Source organism: Populus nigra, chromosome 5 (assembly GCF_951802175.1).
Source record: "Populus nigra chromosome 5, ddPopNigr1.1, whole genome shotgun sequence".
Lineage (NCBI taxonomy): Eukaryota > Viridiplantae > Streptophyta > Magnoliopsida > Malpighiales > Salicaceae > Populus > Populus nigra.
This window is the reverse complement of record NC_084856.1, coordinates 13,800,928-13,813,014: the sequence shown is the minus strand read 5'-3', so window position 1 is coordinate 13,813,014 and position 12,087 is coordinate 13,800,928. Positions and strand designations below refer to the sequence as shown.

Below are 12,087 nucleotides of genomic sequence, written 5' to 3'. Positions count from 1 at the left end.
TAGGTAAAGCATACAAGATATGATTTCTGTAAGAGAAATATGTAGCAAGGTAGTTATAGAAAACTGCAAATTCCTAGATTGTATTCACAAGAAAGATTTGAATCCAAGCACCCAAAAGAAACAGGTTTGTTGTCAATGAACTACATTATCCAACAGGCTGGTTGTTGATGGTGAGCTCTGTTCACTCAACCAAGGATCCTGCACAGAAACTGGAGAGCTATCCTTCACCTCTTCCAAAGAAGTCAGACTATCTGTTCTCTGTGGAACAAGTAATCTCCGACTAGCTACTGCTGCCTTTTTACCAACAGAGACACTCAGTGATTTCTGACTTCCATGGTCCGAGAAATGAGAGGAAGATGACGGTGATGCCATGTGCATGGTGGGGACCCATGCACTAAGCCTAATCTGTTCAAGCTCTTCTGCAACTTCCATCATAGTAGGCCTCATATCCCTATGAAAAGCAAGGCATCTAAACGCAAGTTCAGCCACGCTATGAATTGATGATAAGGTCCAGGCATCTCTATCTGGGTCAAGATATGGATCTACTATCTCATCCACACAACCTCTTCCAATCCTATCAATGGCAAGTGCAGCCAAATTAACCTCACTGTGTGGGCGAGAAAAATCAACTACTTTCTGTGCAGTTATGATCTCTACAAGAACTACCCCAAAACTGTAAACATCACTTTTATCAGAAAGATGGAAATATTGATGATATTGAGGATCAAGATAGCCTGGAGTTCCTTGCGGGGCGGTTGATATGTGAGATGATTCTTCCATGCCAAGTCTGGAAAGACCAAAATCAGCTACCTTTGATCTATAGTTGTAATCCAATAGTATGTTGCTAGATTTTATGTCTCGGTGGTAAATTGGTGGATTCACGACTGAATGGAGATACGCAATGGCATTAGCAGTTTCAGCAGCAACGGTAAGCCTAACAGTCCACGGAAGCCCATTGCCCCTCTCTCGTTGTAGGTGCTGACACAGAGTTCCATTAGGCATAAATTCATAGACTAGGATTGGTTCTCCCTCCTCTAGGCAACAGCCTAAAAGACGAACCAGATTTGGATGGCTTACGGATGAAAGGAGCTTTATTTCATTCATGACTAGATCAAGGCTGTCAGTATCTCTCTGTTTGATCTTTTTTATTGCAACCAAATCATCATTGTGGAGTTTTCCTGAATAAACTGTACCATAGGCTCCAGTTCCTAGCCTTTGTTTCTCTGAGAAGCCATTAGTGGCCCTTTCAATTTCTTTATATTGGAAAAATGGAACACTAGAGTTGCCTGCCGCTTCACATAGAAGGCGCTTTGCACTTGACCGATTTCGCATTGAAGTGGATTTCTTCTTGACAAAGTAACAGAGAAGGGCGAAAACAGCCATCAATGAAGCTCCAGCAATAAGTCCTGAAAATGAAAAGTGAGGAAAGCTGGAGTTACTACAGCAAACACTACAACGGGAGAGACACAGATCAAATAGCATTACCATCAAATACATAAATAGACGAGAAGCACGCCCAAAAGAAAAGGATATATGTATCAAAATACTTTGAACTAGAAAATTAAATGTTCATAAGCCTTCCGAGAATAGCATAGCGATTTATGAATTTCAAGAGCGGGTAAACAAAAGGGGGAAATCTGTGGATGTTACCGTTATGGTACAGAAATTTTACCTCCAACAAGAACAACTACTCTAGTAGTTCCTCCACAGTGGCCAGACATGTACCTTGAAGCACTGCACTTGGAAACTGGAAAGCCAAAAATAGAATGGTCAGCAAAAATGCCTGTTCCTATAATACAAGCTACCATTTCAAAAAATAAGAAAAAATAAGAAAAGCAAAATGGATTCATTGCATTGTGGTGCTAGGGGTTGTGTGGCAATAAAGAGCAGCTACATGATATAAGAAAAGTCTATAGAAACATACAGAGAGAAACAATTAAAGCTTGTTAGCAACTTTGACTTTCTTGTATATGTGAAATGGATAGAAAAATCAATCGTCGATGGAAGTAAAAACTATGTCCAGATGTTTTGCCAAGTCAAAACAGCACTCATTTTGTGTTACAGCAGATCCGATCAAATAATCCCTGAATGTTCAAAAGCTATTTGATTTCCGCCACTCACTTTTCCCAACTTTAGAATGCTTTGATTTCCATGGCTGCCTAGATTAATAGTCAAGGTAACACAGTGAACTTTCAATACTGCCAAGTGCTAAGGCTCTAATCACGGAAGATACAGAGCAAATGCATGTGGCCAACATTCTGCTTGGATAGGATCTGAGTGCACTTGGCAGATAGACATACTAATCTATTTCACTCCATTCTTAGGTTTGAGAATTTGGATTTCTTGAGCTCAAGCTTGAGACAAGAGAGTTTTGGTACTCTCTATCTTTCAAAGTTAACCTAACCATTAACAATGCAAAATTTTTGGTATGAATTTAATACCCAAAATAAGAAAAAAAGCACACAGATTCAGCATAATTCAAAACAACCTAGTCAAAGTCAAGCCGTTAAGAAGGACCAAAGGGGGTGGTGACAAATTCCATGGTCCTTATTCCTTCCGAAGCTATAATTATCATCATCCTTGGATACAAAGATGTAAGAGTTTTATTAGAACAGTGTGGCCTCGTAGGAACCATCTCTTTTGCCATTAAACTCCTCAGTCACAGTTTAAGGTACACGACCAAGGACCGAGCATTAGTCCCGCATTGAGGTGTCATCCTCCGATTGGCCAACTCACACACCCACTTGTCCCCAGTCAAAAACCCGTTAAAAAAATAAAAAATCAAAGGAAACCAAACAGTACACTCATAATAAACAACAAGAATAAATGTAAACTAATATAAAGCCAAGTTGGCTCACCTCTCCGGCAGCCATTCCCGGTGGCAAACCCATCTCCAGCGAACCCGTCATAGCAATGACATCGGAATCCAACACTCCCATTCTGGAGCTTAACCTCACTACAATTCCCGTTCTTTGAGCAAAAAGTATCCCGACAATGACCTTCAAGCCACCATTCCAATTCAATTCTTTCATACTGGAAAGAGACAACCGGACTGTCCGACCCAAGAGCAAGAGAAGAGAAAACAGACCTACACTGAGTTGAATTCACACCTTCATAACTCAAAGTATCAATACCTGAGTACGGTAGTGAGTAACAACTCAAGTTGTCATTTTTAGCAGCCTCACAGTTTTTCGAATGCAACTCTCCCTGAAACGGACTTCTTGAAATAACACAACTATTTGAAGGCTTGCTACAGTTTTGAAGTAACAAACTGTTTTGCCAAGAAGGACCATAGTTCAGACCAAAAAGTGGCCTGATTGTTTCAATAGAACGATTACAGTCTGCTGGAAGATTGACCAAGATACCATTTGGGGTTATGTTCTGGACTTGAAATTCACCAATCTTGATCTCACCTTCAGTTGATTCGCAGTTTAACTGGATGGGGCATCCATGTGAGAAACCAAAAGGGTACGGGACAACTCTTGCTGATTTCCCAATCCCACATGAAGAGGCACAATTGCTGCCGGACTTCTGAGCTTTAGTTGTAGGACTTGTGGTGGCAATAAAAATCGTGATGAAGGTGATGAAAAGAAGCAAACTTTCCTGTCGAAGACTCATTTTTTATTGTCTTTGAAGGGAATTGAATCATTACCTTGCTGCAGAACCCACAAAAAAAAAAATCACCAATTAAGCTGCAAACAGCTTGGTCATGAAGAAAGATGAGGGCACAAAGGCATCATCAAAGATTCAATCTTTTCTGTTGTTAATTGCTACAAGGAGAGAAATCAGTGACAACTCAATAAAGTAGAGATTAAATGCTGAAGTTTTGGTGCCGTTGGGAAGCCATCTAAATTCAATAAATGCTGGTATAACATAGAAGGAAGAGGTTCATTTATGGCCAGTTCTACAATAATAATAATAATAATAATAATAATTGTTTCGTGGGCTTGGTCAATGAATCAACAAATGAGCTTACCTTAGCCTTGATTTCCTGTTTCCCTCCCAAATTCTTCTCCAATGCCTGCAGCAGTAATAGCAATTGCCTAGCAATTTCCAATTCTGGCTGTCTTCAAACTGCTTCTTGCTGTTTTTTGACTCTAACAAACACTTCTTTTCTTTTTCTTTTTTAATTTTTCTTGAATTTTCTTTCGGGTGGGTGGCTTCTTAAAAAAATAAAAAGCACCCCCATGACATGTCTTGATGGGTTGACCAACATGCCAATGTGCTCCAAACTTGAATGTACCCAAATGCCCTTGTGAGGGGCATTAATTTACACCGGGAAAGGATGGGAAACTGGGAATGGTAACCAGAGTCAGCAAGCAATTGCAAAAGGATTTTGACTTGAGAAAGAAAAGATGGGCTATGTGTGGACAGCATCTAACTACCTTTGTTTATTTTGGTATATGCTTTGATGAAGGTGGGGAAAGTAGGCTGCCACCACCCATTTCATGCCCCCCAAAACTCAAAGGTTCCATTCTGCACTGGTTTGTGTGATATCATGACAGTGATTATAATTTAAAATATTTTTTATTGAAAAATATATTTAAATAATATTTTTTATTTTTAAAAATTATTTTTATATTAACATATCAGAACGATCTAAAAATATAAAAAAATTATTCTTTTTTAAAAAATAAATTTAGTTTATAAGATATTCTATTTTATCATCGCATCAAAACGGTCTAAAACCTCGTAGTTACACTCCGGATACATCCCTTGCGCCATTGCTTAGGATTGCTAATGTTTCTTTCTTCTATACTTTCGAGGTGATTTAAATCTAAACATTTCAACTCTATTTCTAAATGTTTACTCAATAAATATCCCTACCGCAAGCATCTAATCGAGTGAGAGTAAATAAATTAAGTCTTGACTTTCTAGGACAAGATGTTCTTAATGAGTGAGTTCATTGGATGAGACTTTTCTAGCTATTATTTGCTATTATTGTAATAAATAAGCAAAAGACTTGTTATACTGTGCTTTGAAAGACTTGCACCAGCATGTGATTTTAAGAGTTTATTCTGTCCATTCGAACTATTTATATGATTTCAAGACTTTCTTCTTATTATTATTATTATTATTATTATTTGGACGAAAGGAATTCTACGTATGCGTGGATTCCGAACTCAAATGGTGGAACCAACCAATGATCATTTCTTTACAGAGAAATAATCAAAGCTTAAAAATAATTAAAAAAAATTAAGGAAAACGGAAGGGAAGGCTAAAAGTCAACTAAATCCAATGGGTGTTTTTTTAAATAAAGGAACCATGCTAGAACACTACCAAGAAATACTGCTATTTGCATCGAATGTTGCGGAAAATTCGTTGCTGAAAAGCAATAAATTATCTTAAAAATTATCTCAGAAATTTGAAATGGATTCACGTAATGTTGGGATTTCTTCTTCTTCTTGTTGGTTTCTTTGTTTGGCAATGCATGTGTTTTCAGGCTTACTAATTTACGCCCTAATTAATATATAGAGAATTACAGAGAAAATGATTTTCTAGGAATTTTTTTTTCAGTAGTCAAGTCTGCACATTCCTGCTTCAACATATTATTTGGCATCAGTTACATTTTCTTGCTTGGGGATTTTCAATTAAGCCAACATCCAATAGCAGAGTAGAAATTTTTTCTGTCCTGAATTATTAAATAAATATATAAATTTTTTTGAAGATCAATTATTAATTTATATTCATGAATTTTTAAAATTAATAGTTAAGTTTTAATTCAATTACACTATCCCAAATATTAAAAAATAAATTTGAAAGTATATAAAATTAGAGTGAAAGTAAAAATAAACTCACTATTGAAGTTACATTCTTTGATGTTTTGTGGAATATAATTCATCTATAATCGAATCTGAATCGATATTGTAACAACTCCTCAACCGAGATAAAATAATAATCTCATGTCAACTGGAAAATAAAGTAATTAAATTTTTTTCCCTCTCTCAATTCCTCCTTCCTTCATTTGATTCTTTTTTAGATTAGTGTTTTATAAGTTGGACTTTGTAAGTTTACAAGTTTATTCTCTCACATTTCTTATTTTTTTTCTTGGATTTTTTTTTTATATTTTTCCCTTACTTTTCTCTCTTTCTCTCTCGCCTTTTCTTTTTTTTCTTTTCCTATTTTGCTTCTGCCTAGTCGGCAACATATAAAAGAAAGGAAGAGCTGATTTGTTTTTTTAATGGTAAATAATCATTTTACTCTTAATGAGTCGTTTTGCTTTTATTTGATGGTCTTTTTTTTTGTTAACACTACCAAACTCCATTCGTCCTAAAATTTTAACCAGATTGTATTCAATATATTTTAAGATCCCTCATAAAATTTCAACTAAATCTAATGATCGGATTGAAAATTACGCTCAATAATGTAAAACTGGTCAAATTATGATTTTTCATCAAATTTCAGAATTTCTTAAAAAATTCTAAAATTTTAACCCAAGCTAAAGCATCATATTAGAAAACTCCACGTAAATTTTCAGAATTGTTTGATAATTCAATCAAGAATTACGCATTTGTTTTGATATAAAACTAGTAAAAAAATATCGATAAAATCTTAATCTGGGATATAACACACCCGAACTTTTAACATGCCTCCGCCCTTACCAAGAACAAAAGATGGACAAGAATAATTGCAATTTTTCTTCTCTCCAAAACCAAACTAATGAAGACTAGACTGAAGACTTATCTTTTTCTTTTTACTTGTCATGTTCTATTTTTTTTCACTTGTCCTGATTGAAGCAAATCCAGGTGAAAATTCTTTATTGATGTTACCTGCCTAAGCAGATCATTGTAATTAACCTGGTAGCCATATTTGACCAAGTAACTTGCATAAAAAAAGATCCTCCCTATCAGCCTACCCTAGGTTTTCTTTATTTCTTTTTGTTTTTTTGTTTTTTTTTTTAGAGTTATAAAGGGCCAGCATAATTTTTTTAAAAAAAAAAGCCCTCCTTATCAGTCTTCCCTCTGAATCAAATTAATTTCTAATCACTTTTGATAGTGGATGCTTTTAACAAAAATGGAAGTTAGCGTTATATATATATATATATATATATATATATATATATATATATATATATATATATATATATATGATTTTGATTGATTATCTAGAATTGTTTAAGTAAATTGAATTGTTCTTATTTTTTTTATTTCCAGGCTTTCAGAGTCATTAGCATATCCCAGCTTGTTCTTTTTGAAGTAAGTTTGGAGCTAAGCTTTGGAGTATTGTCAATTCATGATAATTTGTTGTTGAATCTACCTGAATATTTTGGAGTATTATGTATTGTTGATGGAAAAAAAAATTTAAGTATATATGATACATGGTTGGGTTAATGCAAGTGTGTAATAACGTTTTTAAAATATGAACTAATAATTAACTAAGTTGTTTTGATAGTTTATTATATAGTGTTTTAAATTTAGATTAATAAAAATATTAAATTAAATAATATTTTAGAATGTTTGTTGGTGTTATTATGTTAATTAGATTGATATGAATAATCAATCGTGGATGTATTGTTGTGTTATGGATGGTTGTCTTTGTCTTGAATACATTCCGAGTGTTAAAAGATTTATCAATTTTGCATTTTCAATTGATAAAAAATATATTCGGAGAAAAATTAGATATCTTTATGTGAGGTGCAAAAATCAGAAGTTCGTAAAAGATGATGATGTTTTTAAAAACTTATTGACAAAAAGATTTTTTACCTTGTTGTGAAAATTGGATTGTACACAGGGAGCCTTATGTCACATAACCAATGTTGGCCAAACCTTCATCGATTAGGATTAGTCATGTTGTAAATGATGTTTATCTAGAAAACCCATATAGAAAGTTTTTTTTGGGATGCAAAAGGGTTGGAGATGCATACTCTAATGATAAGGTTTCTAATAATGTACAATAGTAGATGAACTTTCAAATTCAGAGGTAACTGATTTTTATAAATTATTGAAAGTTGCGGAAGAGCTTTTAGGGATAGGTGTACCAAGCAATCCAAATCATTTGCTTATGTACAATTACTTAGTATGAAGTCGACTTTAAATTTTCAAACTGCCTTCAATAAATTTACTAATTTTAAAAAAAGTTGTATGTCTGATGCTAAAAACTCAGTATCAAATTTTTATGATGCCAAAAAAATTATGAGGTAACTTGGACATGGTTATGAGAAATATGATGTGTTTCCTAATTATTGTATGTTACATTATGAGTTATATGCAATGAAAATAAATTGTAACTTTTGTGGAAGTTCATGATACAAACCTAGAAATCCTACTAGTAAATGTTTTAATAAGGCAGAGAAGCAACTCCGATACTTTTCATTAAGTATCATTGACACCATGACTTTAGAGACTATTCATGTCTCCATATCACACATGTCGCACGTGTGTGCGCGGTGTTGCAATGTTGTGATCAAGGAGTCGCCACCTATTTGTTTGGTTCAGGGTCACTAGAAGACTTGGTAGGACTAATCTTATATGAAATTCCAATGTAATGGATTAGTTGTGGCTAGGAAAGATATTAGCACCTCTATCACATCTTACCTAAGGTAAGCTGTATTATGTGGTTTGAATATGGTTTAAAGGTGTTAATGGATTCTTAACCAGTGGTCCGTCAATAGCTTAGAACAATGATTTACGCTCATGAAAAAATATAACATTTTGAATTTAGTATGAGCTCATAAGCTCAGGTAAATTCTTATAAAAAAAAATCCATGTAAATGCCCTGATAGGGTTTACCTATCCTAGAAGGCAAAAATGTTTTTCACAACTCGTATATTGTGATGAAAAATACTATCAATTAAAATTGATGAATATCCAAAATAATTCTGAGAATTTTCTAGTAAACTCTTGGCACTTAAATATCATCTTATTAGTAGGTTTAGCGTTTATACTATAATGTTGACCAATAATTTTCAAGAATTAAAATTTTTAGATTTATTAAAATATTGGTCAAATCTATAAAAAAATTTACAAACTTATTGTAAATTCCAAAGAAAAAACACAAACAATTTCTAAAATAATGTTGAAAACATTTTTCTCTCATTTTTTTTAAAATAAAATACAATTTTTTTGTAAGGATTGGGCCATATATAACAAGAAAAAATTTTTTTTTGGTTTTTTTAATTTTATTATTATTTATTTATATAAGGCCATGTTTGGCAAAACCATCTTTTCTTTCCTTATAAAATTGTTAAAATGGACTTAAGGGTGTGTTTGTCAAACACCTTTTTAAACCAAAAAAATCTTTAACAAAAAGTTGTCCGAACAACAAATCCTTAAGTATTTGACCTAAAACAAAATTAAACAGTTTGACCTAAAGACACTTGTTCAACCATGAATCGAAAACCAAGGTTTGACCCAAAAACTAAATCAAAACAAAGGTTTAAACTGAAACAAAATCAAAGTTGAAAATTAACACAAAACATAAAAATTTTCGCAAAAAAAAACAGATCATCAAACACTCAAATAGTGAAGAACACAAAGAACATTCATCAAGAACCTAGCAAACACAAATTTTAATCTAGACAAGTTTTCATGCAATCAAGGGTAGGGTTTTATTCAAAATCATGCAAGGGTCTATAATCTAGCATTTATTCACTTTAGTTATCAAAGAATCAACACGATTTTGTCAAAATAGTTTCGGTTTAAAATGAAAACTCTAGGATTAAAACCCCTAGAAACTTGTTATTGATGCAAATAAATCCTATATTATCTACTAATCAAGTTGCTTAAATGGTTTAGTGCAAAGAATTGGACAAAAGTTGATCCAAATCATAAGGCTAAGGCAATATTCTTTTCAAGAACATGAAGAAATCGAACCCAACAACCAAAAAAATCCTAGCCTACTATTAAACCCCAAAGCTTGTTTCTTAGGCTTCTGAAACATGTTTTTTTTTTGTCTTCACAAATCACATTACCAATACTATGCATAGTTGAATCTAAAAAACTAACAAATAATATCAAATCATCAATAACATGCATGAAGTTCCAAAGTTCGAAACTACCAAAGCTCGAAACTATCAAAGCTAAATAATAAACATATTTATATTTTATACTATTTGGATTCAAGACTTGACATTTTTAATATCTATATGTCAAAACATACTTGTATGAATCATAAACTTGCATTAAAAGACATTATATTGATTAACATGCTTTCAAAAGCTTTAACTCACAAATAAAAGCAACTTATTGTTTTATTACAAAAAAAATTCAAACATCAATCAACCCTCAAATACATCATCAACATGTTATTGGGCTAAAAACACAAAATCAAACAAGCATCAAAACCAAGAATCATGCATTGAATGTAAGCCTCTCTAACACATTATTGACCAAAACTAAAACAAACTATTATAATGAAAGCTTAAGCAATCTAAAACATGTTTAAAACAAGAACAAAAACAAAACGTACTCTGCCGAAAAAAAATCATATTATTCTAGCACCAAAATCAAACAAAAAAATGCAAGATAAGCTCAAATAACATCAAAACATGTTTAAACATCAAGAAAATATGAATATGTAGGCCACATGGACTCCACCCTTGAACTTTTACATGGTTATACCTTCTCCAAGCTTGCTGGTTATAGACTGTTGTTTTCCTTCTTCTTTTCCTTTTTTTACCTTTCACTATTTTTTCCTTCCAAAGCTTTATTAGACCTTTTATGTTAGGCTCTTAAACCCTCACACTAGGATATTTTCACAGTGTGTTTCTCCATGTTTTTCCTCTCTCTTTTTTTTTTCATTTTTCCAATGGTATTTATAGGGTTTTGCTAGGGTTCTTGATAGATTCAAATATAGATTGATCAAATCTTAGCCCTCTAATCAAAATGAGAGGGTTCTGGACAAATGTTAACAGCTAGAACCTTTGTCCTTTAATGGTTTTAGGATTGTGTTTTGTAACAAATGTTCCCAGGTGGTTTTTTTTTACTTGAAGATAAAGGCATGCATCCCTCACCTTCTGATTTTGGATGAAAAATTTATGACCCTTAAAAGAACCCTCTGGGAATTTTTAAGTGTGAACACACAAAAAAGTTGAGTGGTTTTACATAATTGGGTATCTAAGTTAAGGATGACTAAGTTGACTAATTTCAAGGCTTTTCTAGAGTAACTACAATGTAAATGTCATCGGAGACCACCTGAACTTGGTAATGAAGCATATTTTGCGATTAAAGCCATTCTAGCTCATTTTGGAGGTCTGTAGCTTCACATTTATTCATTTGAATATGCCAACTCGATCAGTCAAGAATCTGAAAATGCAGTGATGGCAGATCAGGGACAAGATGTTATTGAATTCGTTGAACCAAATAGGACGTAAATGTTTGATGGGAGTAAATGATCTTTGTAGAGGAGGTGTTTCGTAGTTGAATGGTGGTGGTTACAACCTTAAAGGTGTTTAGAGACGCCATATTCATTCGTTTAAAGGTGCCTACTCGATCAGCTAAAACTGCTAAAGAAGAAGCTAAACAGTAGCTGAACGACGCGTCGTATAGGTTAAACTCTAGAAATTCGAGTTTTTAATTTGGGATTTGACAAATTTCATTTTAATCAATGTTCTTCCAATTGCTTTTAATTGCATCCATAATTGTCTCTCAAACTCTTAATTTCATGCAATTTCACCTCTTTCAAACTCAATCATCAGCTCCAAAGTTTAGAACCATTTTTATCTTGGTTCTTGTTTTTTGAATTATGCACTTTGACCTTTAATTGACCATTAAGCTTTTAATTTTTTTTAATTTTGCCCTTGATTTGGTCAATTTCAGCTTTTACATCACGTTCCTTTTTAGTTTGGTTCTTGACTTTGGATTTCTTCAATTAAGTCTCTAATTGCTCATCAAACTTCAATATTCTTATAATTAAGCCCTTTATTCATCCAGTTAAACCTCCCAAAAAACCAATTCAACAATGATATATTTAGTAACAAAGGGTTAAAAGTGTTGATAGTGATGATGATAGTGATGGTGGTGGTGGTGGTGATAGTGATGATGTGGTTAGAAGTGCTGATAATGATGAGTACAAAATTTTTAAAAACAAAGTTTTCTGTTGATGATTATCAACAATGAATAATCCATTGCTAAATCAGCAATGACAAAT

The 12,087-nt window shown here is 33.2% G+C and overlaps 1 protein-coding gene across 2 annotated transcripts; it reads right to left on the bottom strand.

Moving 5' to 3' along the window:
* LOC133695264 (wall-associated receptor kinase-like 14) lies at nucleotides 1–4,289 on the bottom strand. Of its 2 annotated transcripts, XM_062117173.1 has the most exons (4): nucleotides 3,977–4,289; nucleotides 2,859–3,656; nucleotides 1,673–1,747; nucleotides 1–1,406 (listed from the first exon to the last, which is right to left on the bottom strand). In XM_062117173.1, exons 2-4 carry the CDS (start codon nucleotides 3,616–3,618, stop codon nucleotides 133–135), a joined length of 2,109 nt encoding a protein of 702 aa, XP_061973157.1. In that variant the 5' UTR covers nucleotides 3,619–3,656; nucleotides 3,977–4,289; the 3' UTR covers nucleotides 1–132. The 2 variants fall into 2 exon arrangements, with proteins under 2 accessions (XP_061973157.1, XP_061973158.1); XM_062117174.1 differs by lacking the exon at nucleotides 3,977–4,289 and having other exon boundaries at nucleotides 2,859–3,973.
* Between the last annotated feature and the right edge of the window lie 7,798 nt (nucleotides 4,290–12,087).

Bases quoted from the DNA above. Each gene is read 5' to 3' on its own strand.
- LOC133695264 (XM_062117173.1), bottom strand. From the start codon at position 3,618: ATGAGTCTTCGACAGGAAAGTTTGCTTCTTTTCATCACCTTCATCACG. The intron at 1,748-2,858 runs GTGAGCCAACTT...TTGGCTTTCCAG, and splicing joins CGGGAATGGCTGCCGGAGAG to TTTCCAAGTGCAGTGCTTCA. The intron at 1,407-1,672 runs GTAAAATTTCTG...TTTCATTTTCAG, and splicing joins AGTAGTTGTTCTTGTTGGAG to GACTTATTGCTGGAGCTTCA.